The 24,966-nt window shown below is 48.2% G+C and overlaps 1 protein-coding gene across 1 annotated transcript in view; it reads right to left on the bottom strand.

The window, feature by feature from the left end:
• Positions 1 to 24,966, bottom strand: part of SH3BP4 (SH3 domain binding protein 4) — a 141,578-nt gene that overhangs the window by 37,296 nt on the left and 79,316 nt on the right. Inside the window, exon 2 of the mRNA XM_074968233.1 lies at positions 6,432 to 6,694. Coding sequence (XP_074824334.1) covers positions 6,432 to 6,549 — 118 coding nt within the window. The 5' untranslated portion in view covers positions 6,550 to 6,694. The remainder of the gene's footprint in view (positions 1 to 6,431; positions 6,695 to 24,966) is intronic.

The raw sequence follows: 24,966 nt of genomic DNA, 5'->3' as shown, positions 1-24,966 counted from the left end.
GAGGAGAGAGAGAGAGAGGGTGCATGCGGGGGCGGGCGGGCGGGGAATTAACTGTCCCCAACCCACATTTATTGTCAGTGCGACATGTAAACCCCCTGTGAAATCTTTCTGGCATCCCGCTATGAAGCGGCCATTAACTCAATTAAACGCTGTGAAACCTGTGTGAGGTGCAGCCATCGCTCTGGGTTACTAGCTACTTCTCTATCTGGCACCAATTCTACCAGCACAGCTGTGCTGTCCCTGGTCTCAGGTAGTTAACTGAGCCGCCATGACTTTGTGACTTGGCCACCCGGCTCTAAACAGAGGCCGGGGTTTGCTCTGTTAATTCCACTAACGTCACTAGATACTAGCCATAGCTGCATCTTTTCTCTAGATCACTTCTGGCTATGAAGCATCCGCTGAGTATCTAAATCAACTGCTCTGTAGAGACCCGATCCTGCAGGGTGCTGGGCATCCACACACCAATCCAGCCAAACTTTTAAGCATGTGCTTCACTGTAAGTGTGGGAGGCCTGGTCTTCACTACGTAAAGAGCTGTCTTCTGAACTCGTGTCAGCTAACAGGGGAACCCTAGTGAAGACAAGGCAGGTTTAACATGAGTTAGGAAGTTGAGGTAAACTCTAGGCCCCCCCATACTCCATCTTGACCTGCTAACTCGTTTTTAAACTACCTTGTCTTCACCAGGATTTCACCTGGGCTTAGTTACCAGCTGTTAGCTCTCAGAGGTAGGTAGCAGAACAGAGGAAAGCAACACACTCTCGGGACGGGCAGCGGCACGTGTGCAGAATGTGGCAAGTGCCACCCGGGACACCTCGGTGCTCCACCCTCATGGGACGGACCCAGGAGCTCTGCACTGGCATTACCTTCCCCTTCTGGCACAGGAGGAAAAGCCCCTGTCATGAAGATCTCCTAAGCCATGTAGGAGTGATCCTGTGCTCCTGCACAGTTTAGGAGCACTGCACAGCTCCACATCCTCCAGCCGCACCCCTTGCCCTCCGGCACGCCCGCTGGGCAGCAGGGCTGGCTGAATAGAAGAAAAAAAAGCGTAAAGAAGCTGTGAATGTTGCTCACAGTCCCCGCCCCCCCATTCAAGAATTTGACAGACAACTTGGTCTACTGGCTTCCCAATGCAAATGGACCTCGCCACGCACAAAACCTCTGACCCAGATGGAGCCTATTCCTCTGCTACAGTATACAAATCGCACGCAGACATTAGTTTTTCAGAATGATCTGGAACTCAGTGAATATTGCCATCATTCCCACAATGCTGCTAGGAGCCTGAACACATGCAGGGTCATGTGGGTAACTCCCTGAATGCTCTGCTCCAGGAGCATGTACCCAGAGGGCACTGCAACTAGATGGAGATTAATACCACTATTAATTTCCCACGTGGAACTGTATCAAATGTCTTACTGAGATCCAGGTAGATTAGATCTACTGCATTTCCTTTCTCTACAAAAATCTTCTCAAAGATAGTGATCAGGTTGGCCTGGCATGGTCCACCTTTTGTGAAACCGTGTTGTATTTTATCCCAATTACCGTTCACCACTATGTCCTCAACTACTTTCTGTTTCAAAATTTGTTTTAAGACCTTGCATACAATTGAGGTCAAACTAACAGGCCTGTAGTTTCCTGGATCACTTTCCCCCACCTTTCTTAAAAATAGGTCCTGTATTAATAATTCTCCAGTCACAGGGTACGACCCCTAGAGTTTTCAGATTCATTAAAAATCTTTGCTATTGGACTTGCAGTTTCATGTGCCAGTTCCTTTAATAGTCTTGGATGGAGATTATCTGGGCCCCCCGGTTTGGTCCCATTAAACCGTTTGACTTTGACTCCCTCCTTGGATGTGACAATTTCTACTTCATATCCTCATTACCATTAGCCATCCTGCCACTACCCCAAGCTCTTCATTAGCCTCATTAAAAACTGAGGCAATATATTCATTTTGGTGTTGGGCCATGCCTAGATTATCTTTAATCTCCACCCCATCCTCAATGTTTAGCAGTCCCACTTCTTTGTGTTTTCTTTTTACAGAACCTTTTACTATTGGTTTTAATTCCCATTGCAAAGTCTAACTCTGTTTGGCTTTTGACAGTTCTCACTTTCCCCTACACTTTCTGACCTCCAAGAAGTAGCTTTCCTTGCGGATCCATCCCTTCTTCTATTCCTCTTGGCTGTCTGCTTTCTCTTAATAATCTGTTTGAGATGCTTGTTCATTCATCTTGGCCTGCAACCCTTCCCTAAGAACTTTTCCCCCTAACTTGGGATACAGGCTTCAGGTAGCTTCTGCAACTTTGATCTAAAATAATGCAGCCGACCTCAGCCCCAATGTAGATACTGCGATGTCAACAAAATAATTCTTCCATCAACCTAGCTACTGTGTCTTGGAGAGGTGGATTTACTACAGTGATGGAAGAACAGCATCTGATGCTGTAGTGTCTACAATGCAGTACTGCAGCCGTCCTGCTGTCGCATTTCTAGTGTAGACATATCTTGAGTCTGTAGATCCAGGCTCTGCGACTCACTGCTGTGTGGGGTTTTTGTTGTTGTTTGTTTGTTTTTTGCACTGTAGACATACCCACTTGATCCTGCAGTGGCCTTAACTCCCGGAATACTCTGCTCCAGGAGCATGTACCCAGAGGGCACTGCAACTAGGGTTCAACAAACCCGATACGAACACCATGTTTTTAACACAACTCAATAGGACTAGTGTGGAGACACCAAACGCAAATGCCTGGCTGAATCACAACTTTAAACAATCTACTAAGTTAACATTTTCAAACAAAACCCCAGTTGATAGCTACAATGACTTTTGATATTAAATTCTACATTTGGCTACTCTTGAAACAAAGCCATCAATGGGGGGTTTTGTTGTTGCTTTTAACGACACCTATCATTTGCCAGCATTTGCGTCATTGTAACTGAAATTATTTCTCACAGCTCATTTAGACTAAGCCAGTGGCGAGATTATCTGGCACTGTGCTGGGTACAATAAGATTATTTTAAAAAGTATCCAAACGTCCATTACATTCCGTTTTCTTAGAGCGTACTTCACTGGGGAAAGAAGAAACCCCAACACATGGTTCTCCTTGGGGAAAGCTCTTAAACATTCCCTGCTTCTGTGCGAAGAAAAGGTAAAGAAGCCACATTGATAGTACATACCTTTCCTAGTTGGACATTAGCTACTCTGTACCATTCCCTGCCTTAATGGAATTGGAGGAATTGCAAACAGGTTTGAAGCTGCTGCATCTTTAAGATAAATTGTCTGTTCATAAATGAAAGTGCTTCCATTGATGTATTTAATGTAAACAAGTGGTAGGGAATGGTTAATGCCATTCTAGGATTCAGCCTAAGAGCGATGAAGCAAGGAAGCAGTCAGCCTCCAGCCAACAAACAAGCAGGTTAAACTTACGCGCTGTTCAGTACATCATATGGGAGTAGGGAGATGTTCTTTACTTCAGGGAGGTGTGGACACTTGTGCTCACGGAGGGAAGGGGAGGGGAAACAAGTAAAAATCACACTAGGAGCCTAAAGCTGGGTGAAGAGCAAGTTCCAAAGAAATCAGTATTGTGTGGTTACTCCGCAGGCTCAGCACCGGGGTCTCTGAATTACAGAGCTAAAGTGCTAATGACACAGGTATTCCCACATTAAAGGCTGCCCTGAAGTTTGGCCCCAGTCTGAGGGCTTGTATACACGGGGAAACTGACTGCCATAGCTAGTACAGAATAACTGTTCTGGAATCATAGAATATCGGGGTTGGAAGGGACCTCAGGAGGTCATCTAGTCCAACCCCCTGCTCAAAGCAGGACCAATCCCCAATTTTTGCCCCAGATCCCTAAATGGTCCCGCCCTCAAGGATTGAACTCAAAACCCTGGGTTTAGCAGGCCAATGCTCAAACCACTGAGCTATCCCTCCCCCCCCCAGGGGAGTTATTCCAGAACAGCTAGAGAGCTTTACATTCATATCCTACCTTATTCCAAAATAACGTAAATAACCCTTTACATTCCTTCATCAGGCAAACTGTCAGCGTCGCCAACTCTTACGATCTCATCATAAAGCTCATGAAAGATCATTTTAAAGTCCCAAAGTCATGCGATTAGGGGAAAAATCTCATCTTTCATTTTAAAAAAGGTAAGTTCCTACCCCTTATGGTGGCAGTAAAATGCACGAAAACACAGTTCAAGGACACCCTAAAGACTCAGAAGCTGTAAAAGCAAATAATATGGGGTGGGGGCGTTCCTCTCTTTTGAAATCTCACAATTGTGTGTGGCCTGACTCATGATTTTTGAATGCTTGAGGTTGGCAATACTGCCAATGTTGTGTGAGCTACAGAGTCTGCATTGTCTTATAGCATCAAAACTCATGCCAGGACTGATCCATCGCGGGAGTGCAGCCTGCCATTAGGACTTGTGATTTTCAAAGGGCATGTGGGGAAAGTGAAGGAAGAAATGGATTAAGGAAAAATGGGAAATGAGCATTTCTTCGTCCTCTGTATATGGCTGCCAAGAGAACACTCAAACTTTTCTAGTTGTTTTTCTTCTTCTGTCCACATCACCCCCCCCAAGCTGTACGGGCTGCCTGAGCTTCACAGTACTCAAGGTACGAAGCTGACAAAGAACTGGGTCAGCAAGCTGGTCTAGAAGAAAACACCAAGCCATCTGTGTAAGCAGCAGCTGATGAGTCACAAGGACCTTTGCCACTAGTATCCGGTGGAAACAAAGAGTAATTATTAGAGCCTGGCAAAAGGCCACATCTCTCACAGATGCCAAGTGGGCAAAATGGAGATGGTTTATTCTGCTGATGGGACATGTTTCAGGACTGCATGAGGAGTTGGTCCCCACTTGATGCTTTATGCTGGGCTGGGAGACCCGAAGGTGAGTGGTTTTCTCCAAAGATGCCAAGTCACGTGTGTGTCACCACCATCTGCACAATCCCAAGGACAACCATCGCTTTTGGCTGACAATCCATTTCCAATCCTCCCCCTACACTCGCCTCAGTAGTGGGCGCTGTGGGTTTTGTTCTCGTTTTTGATTATTCACTAACCAATTCATTTGTTGCAAGATAAAACGGACATGTTCCAGGCAGGAGGGGATGCGTACGAGGCCCGTGGTTAGTGCCGCAATGGAAGGCCCATCGCTGTCCTTCTGCATGCGTGAGGGGCAGCCTGGAGCTGGAGGATGGCTCTGCCATTTCGTGTAATGAGCCCCACAGGCCAGGGAGGGGAGAGCAGCTCAGCCAAGGATACATCTTCTCCCCCCGTCCAGCTAGCCCCCTAACTAGAACACAAGAGTTATTCTGCAGCCACTTGCTTCCAGTGAGGGAAACGAGAAGAGGGCTGGAATGCCTGGCTGCTGATTGACAAGGAACAGAGCCAACCCACTGAAGGAGAAGTAGCACTTAAGCAAGATCATAAGTCACCATTGCCAAACAAAAACCATGTTTGTTTCAGTTCTATTTGTACCAGGCCAACCCGCTGCCCCCAAAGAACATACAAATGACCATACTGGGTCTAGTCCAGTATCCTGTCTTCCCACAGTGACCGGTGCCAGGTGCTTCAGAGGGAGTGAACTGAACAGGGCAATTTCGAGTGATCCATCCTCTGTCATCCAGTCCCAGCTTCTGGCAGTCAGAGGCCAGGGACACCCAGAGCATGGGGTTGCGTCCCTGACCATCTTGGCTAATAGCCATTGGTACACCTATCCTCCATTACCTTATCTCATTCGGTTTTGAACCCAGTTGCACTTTCAGTCTGCCAACATCCCCTGGCAATGAGCTCCACAGGCTGACTGTGGGTAAAGAAGGAAACTGCACAAACTACTTTCCTGCCACTCGCAAATCAATGTTTGTTAGATAATGAACTAAACACAACTGTAACAAACTAGTTGAAAGTGGCCCTTTCAGGAGATGACAATGGAAATCAATCAGGAGCCTAGTCTATTTTCAGTTGCTTCCACCATACCGGTTAGGGTCTGTGTTCACAGAGCCCTTGAATCCAAACTGCCTTGACACTGGGTGCTCCTGTCAGTGTGGAAGATCCCAGGTCTTTCTAAGTGTTTACAAAACCCCCTCAAAACGCTGACCCCCTAAGGAGGAGACATTTTAAACTAGAAAATTAGGGAAAACAAACTGCAGGGGAAGGCGATCGGTGCTGGTTAAGGGACTAGACTAGGACTCAGAAGATTGAGGTTCAATTCCTAGGTCTGCCACAGACTCCTTGTGTGACCTTGAGCATGTCACTTCATCCCTTCACTTCCCACCTGAGGAGTCAGTTTACCACCATTCCTTTCTCCCCAAGCCCCCTTTGTACGTCTTGTCCAGTACTGTATTATATGTGCATACAGAGCCTAATGCCATGGGACACTGGTCTTAGTCAGGGCCTCCACCTGCTACTGCAATACAAATATCAAACGCTGCAAAATTCTGCTCACCTTTGACGTCACTAAAGCTGGTTTCTGAAAACCCTTCGCCGAGGTCGATCAGTGTCCCCTCGGACTTGCAGCGTGGGAGGCCACTGGAGTTGGCAGCACGAATCCTCTGAGCTGCCATCCTGAAACTTTGCCCTGTCCTGGGAAACGCTAGTGGGCCATGTTTCCTCTCGGGGTTCTTGCTGCAGGCGCTATACCATCTAGCGTGGCAAATTCCAGCTGCCAAGAGGACGGTGTCCAGATGCAACTTTTACAGCCTGAAGAACCTGAAGGGAGAATAAAAGAGCTGGTTAGGGTAGGCATTCGCGGCTCACTTGGAGAAATAATCAGGTGGCTGTAGAAAGGATGAGCATGTGGTTGCAGCACTGAGCTGCAACTGAAGAGGTTCTGGTTCAAGCTCTTGTGGATAGGGGTGTCTCCTCCCATGTGTCTAGCACAACGGGGCCCCGATCACAGGTGCTACATGTACCATTTACAAACAGAAAAACAGTTCCTGAATTCTTCTTGGGCATCAAGAACTAACTCCTGTACCACTTGTTAGGATATAGATATTCAGGCCTGTCTGTAAAGGCCTGTACTTTAAGAATTTAGGGGTATTCTTATCACTTGGCTAGTTCTAGAGGTATAAAAGAAAGAATCAAAATCACTGTCTGCTGGTGTAAGGGCCTTCTCTTACTGTGACAGTTTGAGGCCCTGTTCTTAGGCTAAGGCCTTTGGCTAAGCAGCAGAGGCAGCCATAAGCTAGGAAGCGAACAGTCACATCCTCACTTTCCGAACTAGTCACATTGAAATAAGGTGCTATTGGGCTGTCAGGCACTATCAGGACAGGATTGTATTCCTATCACCTCCAGAGAAAGGGAAGTGCCTAGAAAATGTAAAAGGAAACTTAGTTTGATAGCATCCTGTCTGGGAAGAACTCACTTATCAATAGCTGGGATGTGAAATCCTCACTTCTGTATTGTTTTGTCATTATAGTTCCCACTTTGCTATTGTTTGTCTGTATAATCTGTGTCTGGTTCTGTGATTGTTCCTGTCTGCTGTATAATTAATTTTGCTGGGTGTAAACTAATTATTGTGGTGGGATATAATTGGTTAGCTAATCATGTTACAATTAGTTAGTTAAATTTCAGTAGAATGATTGGTTAAGGTATAGCTAAGAGTATTACTATATAAATTAGGGGCAAACAGGAAGTAAGTTGGGATTCGAAAATAAGGAAAAAGGAACTTGTATTTAAGCTTGCTGGAAGTTCACCCCAATAAACATCGAATTGTTTGCACCTTTGGACTTCGGATATTGTTGCTCTCTGTTCATGCGAGAAGGACCAGGGAAGTGGGAGAGTGAAGGAATAAGCTCTCTAACATCTTGGTGCCGTGACTTGGATACATCGCATTGGATAGGTGAGTGGCAGCCTGTAAGTCCCCCTCCCCAACAGTCCATGCAGCTGCCTGGAGGGGGTATGGCGAACTCTCGTGATGGTAGTTGCGGGTTCTGGCAAGCTGGGGTAACGGATTTTTTGAACAAATGGATAAGGAAGAATCAGGGCCCATACCAGCTGCAGGGGTTCACCTGGGATGAGACTGAGAAGGAGATGGGAGAGGTTTTGGGAGACCCCAAGGGAAAAGAGTGTAGGAAAAAGGGAATGGTATTACAAGGTTTGTGTGCTGGGATGGCATAGTGGGTAAAAAGGGAAGCTGATCTCCTCCAACACATTAAGGATGTGGAGGGGATTGTGGATCAGCAACAGATTTTAACAGAAAAATCTGTGTTAGCAGTAGAGGTAGCAGATTTGAAGGCACGGGATGCTGCACGGACAGAGGAGTCTTGTGAGGCAATCCGGAGAGAGAGGGATGAACTGCTGGGGAGAGTAGGAGACTTAGAGGAGGAATTGTATCATTGTAAACATGGGGGCAATGGACTTGGGGACCCCAAACCATCCGCCCCACTAATGGAACTGAAGGAGACACCTCTACCACCCTACCCTGAAAAAACACTGTACCCACCACTGCCAGTGGACGTTGTAAGCCGGCGATCCACAGTTACAGCCCCTGCAAGAGAGGCTACCCGGGAGGAACTGCAGGAGGCAGGAATAGTGGCCCCGGTTGCGGGGTGGGGGGACCAGGCCCCACAAGTAGTAGAAGAGGCAGAAATCCGCCCCTTGTCCCTGAAGGACCGGGAGGCAGTACTGGGCCGTTTGGGAAAGGCACCCCGGAATGACTGGGATCAGTTTGTGCTGTGGCTAGTGGAGGTGGGCAGGGAGATGGAGGCTCTAACTCGTGAGGACCAGGTGATCTCATGGCGTAGTCTTTTGGGACGAGGCACCTTGGGAATCGATGTGGCAGGAGTGGCACACCCCTTTCTAATCCCCGGACAGGTGGCAAAACACTTGTTTGGGGTGTACTCTCGTACTGCGGGGATGAATAAGATGAAGCGAATCCCGGGGGAAACAGGGCGGGATACACTTAATCGCATACAGGCATGGGCACGGTGCTGGGTGGATCCCCTGGATGGTCCATGGGTGATGCCACAGGCAGGGGCACCGGGACCTGGTGGGGGTGTGGAGCAGGGTAGGGGTGTGGAATTGCTGGAGAAATGGTTGGAGCTGAGCAATCCGCAGTTCGTGGGGCATTTAAGGTTGCAGCACCCTGAACTTGCTCCCAATCAGCTACCCCAGTTTCTGGAACAGGCAGATGTGTGGAGGCAGATGCATCAGGGGGAAGAGCCAGTCCATGCTATTACTGCGGGGGATCAATACAAGGTGGAAAGGAGTGGGTCAGCCTGGAGAGGAGGAGGTAGAGGGAGAGTTCGTGGCTTTGGGAGGGTAGTCAGGGACGAGCGGGCAGCTATAGAGCAACAGATCCAGAGACTGCAGGCTAAACTGACTACCCACGATCTTACCAGATCAGGGGGAAACTGGTCCCGGAGGCCAAGGGACTGGGACTGCCTGAAATGCCAGACACACAATTTTGCATGGAGACAGGAATGTGTTCGGTGCCAGGACCCCCGGTCCCCCCATGAACCAGTGGGAGGGACAGAGGTGGGTGCTGCAACTTAGGGGTGCCCTGGGAGGCGTCCCGTCCACGTTCTCAGTTTAGGACGGGATACATCTGGTTGCCCCACGCTCCAGGGGGCAATCGAAGGGAGTCCCATGAGGGATTTTTTGATAGACACTGGAGCAGCCATCAGCTTAACCACATGGGGGCAGGGGAGACCCTCAGAAGGGACTGTGACAATTGTAGGGGCAACAGGAGGGGAGACACAGTTAACCCTGAGGCGGGGACAAATCAAAGGAATCTGGGGGGGAAGGGGAGATTATGTGGGGTTGTAATGATATGCTTAATCTGTTAGGGGCAGGAGATTTACACAAACTGGGACTTGTACTGGATTTAGCCAATTGGGTGTGTTTACTGGGGCAAACGCAGGACGGTCAGGGCTATACCATTCCTATGGGGATAGCCACTATGACCATTAAGGCGGCACATGCCCTCCCACCACCCCCGGCTGGGTGGGAACACATCCCTGCGTGGGCGAAGGATAACCTGGATTGTGGTAGGGGCAGCATGGAGATACTGATGGAGGGAGGGGACCCTCCCCCACAGAAACAGTATCCTATTCCTCGGGAGGCATTGGCAGAGGTGGGGGCAACTATTGGGGAGTTGGAACAGAGGGGACTGATTCGGGCAGTTGCCTCCCCTTGTAATGCTGCTGTGTGGCCCGTGAGAAAGCCAAATGGTACCTGGCGCCTCACTGTGGATTACAGGGCACTAAATGCTCTGGCCAATTCGCCAGCCTCAGTGGTGGCAGCATACCCTGAAATGTTGGCCCCTATTGGACCCCAATTCCGAATTTTCACTGTTTTGGACATAGCTAATGGGTTTTGGTCTCTGCCACTAGCTACCTCGTGTCAGTATAAAACTGCATTCACATGGGAGGGCAGACAATTCTGCTGGACAGTCCTACCCCAGGGATATAGGGAATCCCCTGCAATTTTTCACAGATACATGAGACAGACTCTGGAGGGGGTGGATTCAGCAAAGTGCATACAATATGTAGACGACCTGTTGCTAATGTCAGGGACAGAGGAAGAAGACAGGGAACTAACTGAGCAGGTCCTGCAAGCTTTGGCAAGAGCAGGATTGAAGGTCAATGGGAAAAAGGCTCAGATGGGACAGACAAGAGTGACCTACTTAGGAGTGGAAGTGTCTCAGATGGGAAGGGAAATCGATAAGGGACGGGTGCAACTGATCCAGTCCCTGCCACTGCCTACGGATGTTAAAAGCTTGCAAAGTTTTCTGGGTCTAACTGGATTTTGCAGGGATTTTGTGGCCAATTATGCAGAAATAGCCCAGCCTCTATTTGACCTAACCCGAGCCTCAACTTGGGAATGGTCAGAAGAGTGTACTGAGGCAGTGAGAGTGCTAAAGGAAAACCTGGCCAGTGCTCCAGTGCTGGCCTCCCCGGATGGGGAGAAATTCTTTTATCTGTATCCTTTGGTATCAGACACTACCATTGGTTGTGCATTCACACAGGAGTATGGAGCAAAGGACCGACCTGTGGCCTTTGCCTCTCGACTTTTGAGTGCTGTGGAATTGAAGTAGGGAGGGTGTGAAAAGGTGCTGTTGTGCACCTACTGGGGGGTAGGGAAATTTAAATACCTTACGGGAATGCAGAAAGTCATAGTCCGATCTCATCCTGACCCCCTGCGGCTGTTAAAACATGCACACTATCTTACAGGGACAAGTGAGTGGGCAGTGTATTGCTAAATGGTTGCTGGCTCTACAGGCAGAAAACATTAAAGCAGAGGTGTGAAAGGAACCCACAGTCTGGGTAGCTGGATTACATCTGGCTGGCACCCCACACCAATGTGAAGCCAACATCAGGTGTTTCGGGCGGCTAATCCCAATCAGGTAAAAGAGGGGACACTGGTATGGTTTTTGGATGGAAGTTGTAGGTATCAAGGGGGATGGAAAACTGCAGGCTTAGCTGTTGTGGGAATCAGAGGAAATGAGACAGTCAGCAGCGTTGGTTTCTCACTAGAAGCAAGGTCAGCTCAGGAGGCAGAACTGGCAGCCTTGCTAACAGCTTTAAATGAAGTGGATCCCAAATTTGAGCCAGAATGTTGGGTGGTGGTAGATTCAGATTATGTATTTCGTGGTGCCACATTAATGCCGAGATGGTGGGCAGATAATCATTTCAGGGCAACAGACGGCTCCACAATCAAGCATGCTACCTGGTGGAAGCGAGTGGAGGAGCTGAGTCACTGTTTTACATGGATCAATGTGGTAAAGGTAAAGGCACACAAGAAAACAGGACCCCTAAGCAAAGGAAATAATCTGGCTGATGTAGAGGCCAGGCGGGCTGCAACAGAGACACCCCCATGGCCCTGGGAGCCAGAAGAGAGAGTGCCTGTAGCAGCGTTAACAAGAAGCAGGGTGGATACAGATCGGGGAGGGCGAATTCGAGAGTTGCAGGAATCTGACCCAGGACTGGAAGGCATCATGAAACTTGGGGACAGGCATGTGCCAAAGGTGGAACTAATGGAAGGGATTTGGTGTGTCTTAACAATTGAGGGACCGGTAATGTTGTGCCCTCAGGGAAGTCGGACGGCTTTCTTAAGCTGGGTGCATGGAAGCTTGGCAGGGGGACACCCCGGGTTTGAGGAGGCACTGGGAACTTTAAAAAGGTTGTGCTGGTGGCCAGGAATGGCAGCTGATTTAAAATCACATCTGGAACGTTGTTTGGACTGTGCCAGGCACAGCCCACCTCACAAGGTGCTAAGGGGAGAATTAATGAGACAAACCCCAAGGGGACCATGGGAAAGAATACAGATTGATTACACAGGACCCCTACCACCAGATCACAGAAAAAACCAATTCATGTTGGTGGTAGTGGATGCGTTCAGCCGGTGGGTGGAAGCTTTCCCCACAAAGTATCAAACTGCCCGGGTAACTGCTGCAATACTGGTAAATGAGGTATTCACTCGCTGCGGGGTCCCAAAGGTGATTGACTCAGACCAAGGAGCTGCTTTTCGGTCAGATCTGTTAGGGGAGCTATCAGCCCTCACTGGAATCACACAGTTGTTCCATATTGCTTATCACCCCCAAGCTACGGGGCAGGTGGAACGCATGAACCGCACCATTAAAAGTGAGCTAAGAAAGGGAGTGGAAATCGGAGGAAAAAACTGGTCACAGTTACTGCCCTTTGTCTTAATGAGAATAAGGGCCTGAGAATCAAAGGGCACAGGATTTTCTCCATATGAAGCTCTCATGGGAAGGCCTATGGAACGGTGGGAAAATCTACTTACCCCCGTACCTGGGGAAGTCACTATACATGGCTTAAACACAAGAATGGATTTTAACTTTAATCGAACATGTAAAACACGTACAGCAGGCGGTGGCCTGGCGAGACGAGCAAGGAGCAGCAAGAGTCAAAGCATGGTATGACCTGCCTGGGGAGCGTAATCTACCCATGGTGGGAGATCTAGTGATGTACAAGATTCCAGGTCAACACCATCCATTCCCAGCTCCTAAATGGAAGGGCCCCTATCTTGTCCTTGACCAATTAGGGCCCAGTCTGCTATTACTGGGTACAGAGAATGGAGGACGGGAGTGGGTTCACTGCACGCAAATAAAAAGGTACAAACAGGGGATTGGGAAAGGGGACGTGTAAATTTTGTTGTGTGTGTATTACAGGTTAATTCAAAAAGGATGAAAATTCCCTGGCCCTGGATGGAACAATTACTAGTGCTAATCACAATTGTCACATTTACAAATTCTATTCAGATCCCACGATGTGAAGTGTCAAAAGGAGGAAACACATGGACGGCTACACATGCAACCGGTGGTAATAAAGCTAATGAAGACTATGAGAATCTCCCCAGAGAAAGCTGTACCACTAATACTCCAGCAGGAATTTGGCAGTGTCGGTATATGGTTTATGGATTAGATGGGGCAATCCCAACCAGGTGGAGAATATCAAATTTATCAGGAAATATCGCATGGTACTCCCTGGGTGCTGCCATGATTAACGATAGGGAAAACACAGTTACCCAGCTATGTGGTTTGTTACAGAGGGTCCAACGAATATAACCCTCTGGTCTCCTGGAGCAAATGAACCCTCTTGGGAAAATAGGGCCCCACATTTAGGGTGTGATGTTACCATATGTAACCACAATGGTACTTCCATGGAAGATAATCCCCGAGGGTGTGATTGTTATGTACATATTACATTAGGCGTAAAATCCCCTTTGGGACGCTGGGTGTATGATGAGTTAACCATTTTACAGAATGTAACCCTACAGGTGATATGGATGCCAAGTTGGAAGAATCCAAATTTAAAGTGGCCACAGCCACAGCCTGGAGCCAAGAATATTCCCCGATGAGCAAATGTATGGGAGCCATTGTGGGAGCAGGTGCAGCCAGCACTTTTTAACGTGTCCTTTCACTCTATTACATGGGTGGTACACCCCAAGGAATGGTGGGTGGACCAAATCCATCCTAATTGTAGTATATACATAAAAGGATTGAAACAACAATTCAATGCATGGGTGAGGGGACACACCTGGAATCGTCAGAAAAGGGGATTGTGGGCAGCTGGGAACACTATGCTGGGTACATGGAATCTGGGGGACGAGTGGGTAACCAAACAATTAGTAAGCCAAAATGTGAAATTTCAATAACAAATTAATGAATTAATGGCACAGCAACTATCAGCAGTTGCCACAGGGTGGAGGACAGCAGTAGAGGTAAACTTGCAGTTAACTCATTGGGCAGGGGACCTGGTGACATGGGTAGAGGAGGGCTTCAGAAGACTAACATGGGGAGAAGTGTGCGTAGGTATTCAAAATGCTCAGTTAATAATGTTAATGGATATTATGAGAGATGCTTGGTCAGAACAATGGCCTTCAGTATTAAATCGGGAGGCTAGCCCATATCTATCCACAATTGCAAAAACATACCCATCTACCTGGAAAATAACATCCCCGACCTGTGGGGACAGTTCTTGTGTAATTGTTACTATGATACCATGGGAAGGAAATGCAAATAAGGTGGTTCCCTTGAACCCTATGGGAGTAAGTAGGGAAGGGGGAGCACGTTGGGAGCCACTAGGGAATAGGTGGGGGGGTGGAATGGGGTAAATTGGACTGTCATCACATTAAGCAGTTGTATATCCAGAGGAGGAATATGGATGTGCCCCTCTCCTATGACTATGGAGGAGCAGGATCAATGGCCTATTGCAAAGGGGGGGCATTTAGGGCTAATGTATATGGGGTACGGTGTATTCTGTTGGGAATGTATGCAATCCTGAAATATAACACTAGGAGGCAAAATCCTTCCAGTGTATGACAAAATTATGAACTTCTATACACTGCCACCTGGACTGTGGTGCACCAATAGATCAGTGGACTTAATCGCTGTAAACAATCGAACCAGCACCTACTACCCCATACCGTACCAAGTAGTTGAATTGGTTTGGACAATACCAAATTTCACTGTGGATATCCAATGGACACACAATATGGACAAAAGTACACAAAGATTACAAGAGCAACTTGCTGCAAGCGCCAAGAGTTGGACACACTTACAATCCACACTACAGGATGGTGCTGACAAAATTTTAACCTTATCAGAGGAGGAGAAGCAGTGTTTTTGGTGGTGGCCAGGATGTTGGACCATACTGCAGTGGTCAGGACTCTCGGTGTTGCTGTGGATTATCATAACAGCTGGTGTATTGTTAATTATATGTGTGTTACATTGCATATGGAAACGATCAAGGGGGGCACAACCCCCTAGAGAACAGCCACTAATTATAACCTATAAGTAATGTAATAAGCCCTCCAAACCCCACAAGTGTACTAGACAACCCGGACCCAACCTTCTCGGACCCACTATACTGGGAAGTCTGGAACACTAATTGGAATAGGTGTGGTATGCCCGTACGAGAGAAGGTGCAGGGCACTAGACTACACAAGGGGCAGTGGGACAGATGGAGCATCAACACCTTCCACCTTGATGCCTGGCCCTATCAGGAAATGTGTCGCCATATGTCCTATGCTTTTCCAGGGATGCCTGGGCAGGAGGATCCCAAAAGAAACGAAAAAAAGGGGTTGAGTGTTAGGATATAGATATTCAGGCCTGTCTGTAAAGGCCTGTACTTTAAGAATTTAGGGGTATTCTTATCACTTGGCTAGTTCTAGAGATATAAAAGAAAGAATCAAAATCACTGTCTGCTGGTGTAAGGGCCTTCTCTTACTGTGACAGTTTGAGGCCCTGTTCTTAGGCTAAGGCCTTTGGCTAAGCAGCAGAGGCAGCCATAAGCTAGGAAGCGAACGGTCATATCCTCACTTTCCAAACTAGTCACATTGAAATAAGGTGCTATTGGGCTGTCAGGCACTATCAGGACAGGATTGTATTCCTATCACCTCCAGAGAAAGGGAAGTGCCTAGAAAATGTAAAAGGAAACTTAGTTTGATAGCATCCTGTCTGGGAAGAACTCACTTATCAATAGCTGGGATGTGAAATCCTCACTTCTGTATTGTTTTGTCATTATAGTTCCCACTTTGCTATTGTTTGTCTGTATAATCTGTGTCTGGTTCTGTGATTGTTTCTGTCTGCTGCATAATTAATTTTGCTGGGTGTAATCTAATTATTGTGGTGGGATATAATTGGTTAGCTAATCATGTTACAATATGTTAGGATTGGTTAGTTAAATTTCAGTAGAATGATTGGTTAAGGTATAGCTAAGAGTATTACTATATAAATTAGGGGCAAACAGGAAGTAAGTTGGGATTCGAAAATAAGGAAAAAGGAACTTGTATTTAAGCTTGCTGGAAGTTCACCCCAATAAACATCGAATTGTTTGCACCTTTGGACTTCGGATATTGTTGCTCTCTGTTCATGCGAGAAGGACCAGGGAAGTGGGAGAGTGAAGGAATAAGCTCTCTAACACCGCTCCTAGCAAAAGCCACCAGTTCTGAGGAGCCAAAATCTCTGCTACCGAGGACAACTGGACTTTGGGCCTCATTTCTTACTGCTGATAACGTAGTCTCTTTTTTGCAGAATGTAACCAATGCTCCTTCCTTTAAGGACCAGTTCAGGGTGTCAGTTCTCAGGGTTATAAATTAGCCCTTCCTTCCCACTCAGAGGCACTATACTGTAGGGTCTGTTACAATACGTACTATGGGATTGTAAACTGTGGGGTCTTGAGCGGTAGATCCTGAAATGCCAAATTAGAGTCAACTCACTGAGTGCACTCTTGGAGTCATTTTCTGCAAGTCAAACCACGCTGTTCCTGCCTCCTATTGAAGTACCAGGATGTTCTTGACATTTCTCGTTAAGACTTCAGTACTGAGAGTTCCCGGGCTTTAGAATATATTGAAATATAGATACTGCAAAGGCAGGCGCTGGAATGCTTAAATCTCATGTGTCCTGCAGGCAAGAGAACGGCTAAGCGTCACATGTCTTCCACAGCCAGCTTGTGAGAGGACACGGAAACGGCTGATCCCAGAGACTACCTATCAGCAGTGCAGCCACGCTGCCCCAGGACGGTACTTGCACCGTAATGATCCATTAGTAACCCACTTCAAACCCAACAGGCACAAGTGAAATCTGCCATACAGAGGAACACCAGCCATTGGCACAAAGCACATTGGCACGTCCCACAGCATCAGGTAGGTGGGTCGTAAGAGGGATTAATACGTGCCCAAGTCAGTGGCGTACTACATTCAGACAACCGCTTGTACAGACAGCCCACAGTTTTTTGGCAAGTTTGGTGCTTGAGGCAGTGACAGATCATTAGCACTAGCTACCTCACCTCCAACCTGTATCCCACACTCTGCGGTTCCAGGCTTGCAGAGACGCTGTGAAGTGTTCCTTCCCACACAGATTCGTGACCGTTCTACGCTGGCCCGTGAGTGGGAGAACGGGGGCTCCTGGAACATCACTCATTAGGTAAATCTCTGCTTTCTGACTTGCTCAGAGGTGAAAAGTTTCTCTTCTCTGTACCTTTAACTCCACAGCCTTGTTAATTTTTTACTGTACTTTAAGTTAAAATTTTAACGTCGTGTTTAAAGCAGTGGACAAACAAAGAGTTCCAGGTACTTCTAATGAAAAAATCCAGAGCGCTTGTAACTTAAACATGCATGGACTTCCCAGATTAGCATTGTGCATTGTTACCACAGCAAACAAGGGAAGTAAGTAACCCTGCCCACTTCCCTTTAGGCTGCAGCACAGAGGATCTCGAACCCTCTTCTACCATGGCCACAGGACAGCTACGAACAGTATTCCTGTTTTTTCGCACCTCTGGCTCTGGGCAGCCTCCGCTTCCCACCACCTGTGGGGCCCCACCTGTCTCCCAGGCGCTGAGCTGCCTGGGACTGGTGCAGAATGCGTGCGGGGGGGTGGGGGGGGGGAAGAGAGGACAGGACAGTGTCGGGGGCTTGGCTGGGCCCCCCCAGGCAAGTGGGTCCTGAGGGAGGCTGGCTGGGGCAGGCCCTGGCCTGGCTGATCACACCGAGGGGGCCAGAGCAACTCCCTGTCCCGGGACCTGCACTGGCGGCTCAGCCCGGCAGAGAGAGTTGCCTCCCAGCAGGGCCGGTGAATGTGGCTGGGAGGCAGGGCATGGGTGTCTGGAGGGCTTGGGGGGGGGGGGGGGTGCTGGGCTGTGAGGGCGGGATCTGTGTGTGCTGAAGCACTAGGGAGTGGGGGTTTTGTGTGGGGTGCTGTGCAGTTGTGGTGGGGCGCTGGGCAGGGGTGGTGTTGTGCAGGACGCTGTGCATTTGTGGCAGGGTCTGGGGGGCGCTGGGCATAGTGGGTGCGGGGGATGGCTCTGGCCATAGGGAATTGGAGGGCTGTTCCAGTGTTGGGGGGGGGGGGGGGGCTCTGTGCGTGGCATGGGCCCACCCAGGAGGGGAAGGGGCATGCTGGCAGCACAAGGCTGGGTGGGACACTGTGCGTCTGGCAACTGCCGGTTTGTAAATAGTGCCCTCTCACTGGGCTGGGCAGAGCAGGGCCGCCCATGCCAGGCCTCTGGCCAGCCCCTCGCTCCAGAGACCGACCCCCCTGCACCACTCTCCACTGCCCCCTTGGGGGTCCACAAACAAGTTGGGCGCCAGGCCCACAAAAAGTTAATCCGGCTCCGATTACTATACTTGGCTTGAAAAATCCAGACATACTCAAGAGCTTTCCCTAGCAAGTACTGGATCCTCAGACCCCATTCCTACAAGATTTAAGCTCTAATGCAACACAGATTAATGTCTAGCCTTTGTGGTTACAAAGAATCTTCCTTCCAAATGTGAACCAGATCAACATCACCTTCATCACTGCTCAGAGCAAGAGCTTCTGCAACTACTCCTAGGTGCCACAACGTGAAATTAACATGAGATTCTGGTCAGTTTCATGGCTGCCATTCCAAACCCTCTGGAAAGCAGTGAAATATCAAGAATAATTTTCCTGCAAGGTCCAGAGACAACAACCTGGTAGAAATCTCTGCAACTTCCCCCTTCTAACAGGTGGGTAAGGCCAAGATGGTGGTTGGGTTTCTAACACATATTTTATATGTCCAGTATATAGATATGTAAACCAAGGCACAGATCTTTCATTGTCTGCCCAAAGAGAAAATGTGTTAATGGCAGAGCTGAGGAGAGAATCCCAAAACCTCACTCCCAAGTACAGTCTCTTTCATAAGGCGCATCTTTCACTCCAGCTTCTTGGCCAGAACAGAGTTTCGTTTCTTCACAGAAAAGCAGAATATCAGCTCCAGACATCTCTCCCAATGACCCCAATGCCATATCCATTCAGGACTGGCTCGTAAGACAGCCCAAACACTTTGACGAACCTCCAGGTCTATATCACAGCTGTGCACACGGCCCATCTACACACAGCAGGAAACGTGCAATAGAATGGATCACCCATTCTAAGAGCTCTCTAAAAAGACTGCTGGGATATAGTGCAAAAACTTCATCACAAAGGAAGAGGCAGAGTTATAGTGAAGACTTACAACCTTATCTTGGGGGTTGGACTAGATGACCTCCTGAGGTCCCTTCCAACCCTGATATTCTATGATCTTTGAGACCCAATCTAGACAGACGTGTGCTGCTGACACAGAAAAGGCCTACTGGAAAAGCAAAGCAAGAGCTCTTTGTTTGGGCTTATATAGCCTCAAGCTTCTTTTTCTCTTCTCCCCTCCCTCCTCTGGGAGGCTCTAATCAAACCAGGTAGAGCAATCTGGATTAGTCATTTTGAGAAACTCCCCTTAGGTCTGGCCCTGGTGCCACATGGCTGGTAACTGGATTTAAGGCCCGCGCTCCATTCCACCTCAGCCCTTGCAAAGATTTCCAACACCTCACTGGTCTGCTACGTGCAAACTGAGTGGCACTGGCCATTGCACAATTAGAAACCACTTTTCACAACCCACCAGACCTGAAGTGGCCCACACCAACCTAAACAAGAGCTCTGCGTGGCTCAAAAGCTTGCCTCTCCCAGCAGAAGCTGCTCTGGTCTCTCTAATGTCCTGGGACTGACAGACAGCTACAACTACACGGCATCCCTACCCTAACCAGCCCTGAAACTCCCATCAAGACAAAGAGTGACCCTTGCTGCGTTGGTTTCGCATGAAGTTTTCAAGCCACTATGGCTATGTTCTTAGAACTTGGAGCTTTCCCCAGCAGACTCCTAGGTTAATTAAAAGCATAACCTCATCCAAAGGAAGTTGCTCCTGGTGATCTCTTTAATTTCAGCCTCTCTGTGGCGTGCTCGCTCTCTCTCTCTCTCTCTTTTTTTTTTTTTTTTTTTGCAGCAAGACATCCCATATGAACTCTTAGATGGACAGCAGCATATTTCCTAATGCCCAACAGCAGCAAATCTAGGATGGGCCTCGCAGGCTCCTGGGATAAGTAGCACAGAGCCGACCTGCAGGAAGAAAGAGGAGCAAAGGAAGCAGGATTGATCTAATGGAGGTGGCTTTGCAAACCAAGCGGGGTGTGGGTGGGGGAAGGTTTAAACAATTGCACCTCAGGTATTTTTGGAGTCCTTTCAGAGGCTTTAAAATGCAGGTACCAGTAGAGTCATGAAGAAAAGGATAACGCAAACCTCGGCCTCCCATTCCATGTCACGCTTATGCTCATTTACACAGAGATGACGGGGGCATAACCAGGCTACACACACTTCTCCACCCTCTTTGTGAAGACTTCAGGTACACCTACACTGAAACTGCTCCCGTGGCACAGCTGCACTGCTGGTGTGCTTCCGTGTCGACACTAACGGGAGGGGTTCTCTTGTCAGCATAGTTAATCCACCTCCCTGAGCGGTGACAGCTTCTCCCGGCGACCTAGCCCTGTCTACACCGGGGTCAGGGCAGCATAGCTACGTCTCTGGGGTTGCAGATTTTTCACGCTCCTGAGACACGTAGTTGTACCGATAGAAGTGCCCAGTGTAGGCCAAGTGCTGATCAACTGGCCCAGTGCCGTGCGTAGACTGAGCATCCCGGGTGGTGGAGGAAGCTTCCTATACAAATATCTTTGAACAAAACCCCCCACCAAATAAAGCAATCTATTTACTCAAGAGGGGAGTATCAGACAGGTGAGAGTCACGGCACCCAGAACCAGTCGGATAAATATCCCAGAATCAAGGGAGAAAACTAAACAGCTGCAGTCTGCTGGAAGCCATCACCTGGCACAAAATAGCTCTCCATCCAGGGAGTGCCCACACCACCCAGGAGACGGACAGCCACTCCTGCATGATTGATCAAAGCATGTTCTGGAGCTCCAGAGATTATGGTGCGGAGTGCTTAGAGATCCTCGCCCATGGATGTACTTAGGTCGGCAGCCGCAGCGCTCTGCTGGCTAGGTGCGCAGGCTGCAGATGAGAATTCAAACAGACCTCCCAGCTCTGGAGATAGAAGGAATGCAGCAGCATAGAAGCTGACAGAGTGTATGAACAGTTTCAGAGTAACAGCCGTGTTAGTGTGTATTCGCAAAAAGAAAAGGAGTACTTGTGGCACCTTAGAGACTAACCAATTTATCTGAGCATAAGCTTTCGTGAGCTACAGCTCACTTCATCGGATGCATAATATATTTTACTCATTTGCACCAGACACCAACCTACGTGCAGTTCCGCTGCAGATAACACTCTTGGCATTCGTCGTCCGGCCTGCCTAGCACAACATATGCCCATTCTGCTTATGGTATATTTCTCCTGCCCATTACTGATGAGACTGGACACTGTTTTCACTTAAGACCCCAGAAACTATATACTCTTCCCCCCCACTCCCAATTAAATGCCATCTCTTTGAAGCCAGCTGTCTTCGTTATTACACTGGTACCCCAGAAGCATCTAGATGTCCTTACCAATACCGTAGCTCCACTGTGCTAGGTGCTGTACAAACATGACAGCCCTGGCCCCAAAGAATGTATGCTGTAATGAAGCAAGACAGGTAGAGGATGGGAAGGGAAGGGGGGCATAAGTGTCTTGCCACAGGTCACAGAGCAGAGCTGGAAGCAGAATCCGTGTTTCCTGATGCCCAGTCCAGGCCCAATAGACTAGACCACACTGCCTCTCGAACAGCTGCCTCGTCACCCTAGCACCTGGGCACCTCACCATCTTTGAGGTATTTATTCTCAAGAACTTTGTGGGGTAGGACAGTGCTATTACCCCCATTGTACAGATGGGCAACTGAGGGAGAAAGCAGCTAAGGGTCTGTCTACACTATGAAGCTTAAGTTGGCCTAGCCATGCGGACATAGACTGCACAGGAAGACATGGCCTACGCCAACAGAAGATGTTCTGTCCGTGGAGGAACAGCACCTCTATCAAGGACGTTAGCAACGCCCACAGAAGTACTTCTCTGTCGACATGGGTGTGTGTACACGAGGGGGGGGCTGGAGGATGGCAGTCTGCATAGTTATCAGTCGGGGTGATTTTTTCACCTCCCGCACCAGCATGGATATGCCGAGATAACATTTAAGCAGAGACCAAGACCAAGTCATTTACCTAATTCACACAAGACGACTGTGGAGGAGCAGGGAATTCATCCCTGGTCTCCCAAGTCTTAGGCAAGAGTGCTACCCACTGGACCATCCTTCCTCAGCCCTCCCACTGGCTCTGCCTAACACAGCACACGTAAATCATACCAAAAATTAGAATGATTTGACATTGAGAGTCAGCAGCCCAGACAAAGTTGAAGTTGCTTCCAATACTTTTCTTTTAAACTCTCTGCTCACAAATGGAAAAAAAACAAGACTTGTAACTTGTAGGAAATACACACAAATCAGAACCCCTTAGATGGGGCAGGGCTTTGATAGGAACAGTGAGATAATAGGAAACATGAAGACACGCTTTTTAGGCCTCTAACCATCCTGGCTGAGGCTGAATGTTAACTGCTGAGTTTCTCCCAGGAGGAAGGAGTGTGCCCTGAAGGATAGAGTGCTTTTGCTGGAATGCAATGAAAGGAAACTTACATTTGAGAACTAAAGGTTGAAACACAAAACACTTGAATTCAATGTGTTTCCCCACAATCTTTCCCATCTCAGCATGTCTGGAATGTGACTAATGAAAGGGGAGGGATGCATCAGGTTTGGACAGAAGATTACCCCCAAGTTTGTGTAATTTTTGTTTTAATGACATTGTTTCAGGACATGCCACTAACATTCCAGAGTTTGGACTCAGAGATTTACAAATAAACTGAGCTTGAGTTGGAATAACAGACTCTATTGATCAAAAGGTTTGGGTCAGGCAACACAACACAGAGAAAAGTAACTCCATCGACAAGAAGGGACGATGGGGTTGTCGGGGAGAAGAACTGTGGAAAGCTGTGCCTTTAAAAGAGTAAATTTACACATCGCTAATTTTTGGGACATACAATTAATCCAAGTGTACCCTGCATTTATTTATTGGCAGTGATACAAGCAGAAGGGTGTAGCCTTTCCTGTCCCTTAGCGTGGAGGCGAGCCTTTCGCAGCAAGCAATGCTACAGAAAGGTGTATTAATAGTCCAGCTGTAAGACGCTTCGGTGAACAAGCATAACAATTGCTACAGAACTCTCTTGCTCATGAATCTCTCACATAAAGGAGAAATAAGGTTTAGATAACATCTTCAGATCTGCATGGCTGATTTGGAACAGCTTTGTTGCTGCCCATCCCCATACTAACCACATCCTGGCTATCAGGGCAAGCCTGACAGTCAATAATTCAACTAGCATTCATTTAAGTAGCAACCCAGAGAAGCATATGGGTTTCCCAAGGGAAAAGGATAATTTACTTGCCATTCAGCTAGCTGGACCCTTCCATTCACCAGCATTCTCAACCAGCAAACTTTAGCCAACAAGCCATGAAGAGAGAAACAAACCTTTACTTTCACAAGCACACGCTACCGAAGTTGAGTGCACGTGTACTAAAACGATCGCATGGAGGGGAAGACGAATAGACCCAAAATGAAGCCTACCTTTCGTACACTTAGTGCTACACAAGTACACGCAAAGACACTGCTCCTGACCTTGGGGACACATCCATCAATTTCCCCAAAACGAGATCTGAAACATGGACCTAATGCAAACTTCTCCACTGAAGCAACCTTAGAATAACTCTCCCAGACTAAACTAATATGTTGCTTTGTGATCACACGTGCATGAACGCCTATTCCAAACAGTCACACACTATGCTGTCAATCTACTGGGTTGTTTTTAAATACTGTAGGCAGGGCATCGAGATAACCAAGAATCCTACTTCCCTGAAGCGTGCGCTTTGAGATCAGGATTTATACACATGCTAAGTGTGGAGCAGACAGGCAGAGCAGCACGGACAGCAGTGCAGCTAATGTCTTTCCATTTTAGACCTAGACACTGAGTGTCTCACGAGTAGCCGAGGGAATTCTCTGAATTAAGCTATTAAAATGTATTGGGGGGATGGGATGAGATATTGGGGGGTGGGCCAGGGCTCTGAGCAGTCTGTCTCTCTCTCAGGAGCACGGTCTCACTGATCACCATATGTGGGGTCTTGAAGGAATTTCCACCAGGTCAGATTGGCAGGGACTGGGGGTGGGGTGGCGCAGGGAAGGGTTCGCCTTCCTCTGCGGTGTGCAGTGCGGGTCACTCACCAGCATTAACTGGGTATATCTCAATCATTTTGCTGGCATTACAGGGGTTTCAGACACCTGTGCCAGTCAGTCCCTCCCATTCTCTGCCCGTGGCATGTAACAGTCCACCCTCCTGTCGTCTTTTGGTCTCATTTAGGGTGACCAGATGTCCTGATTTCATAGGAAGAGTCCTGATTTGGGGGGATTTTTCTTATATAGGCACCTATTTACCCCATCCCCTGTCCCGATTTTTAACACTTGCTATCTGATCACCCTAATCTCATTCTGGTTGTGGGGTGCAGTGTGTGGGTGCCGGGTGGTGTTGGTGGACATACAGGAGGTCAGACTGACGATCTAGGTTGTCCCTCTAGGACTCTAGTAACTGGGTCACATCTCCGAAGACAGGAGCATGGCCTTATTTGTAATGAAGCAAAATAAAGCCTCTGATAGGCTTCCCAAGTCACACCAAAATTGTG

Source organism: Natator depressus, chromosome 11, assembly GCF_965152275.1.
Source record: "Natator depressus isolate rNatDep1 chromosome 11, rNatDep2.hap1, whole genome shotgun sequence".
NCBI lineage: Eukaryota > Metazoa > Chordata > Testudines > Cheloniidae > Natator > Natator depressus.
The sequence above is the reverse complement of the archived record's forward strand: the minus strand, read 5'-3'. Positions and strand labels throughout refer to the sequence as shown.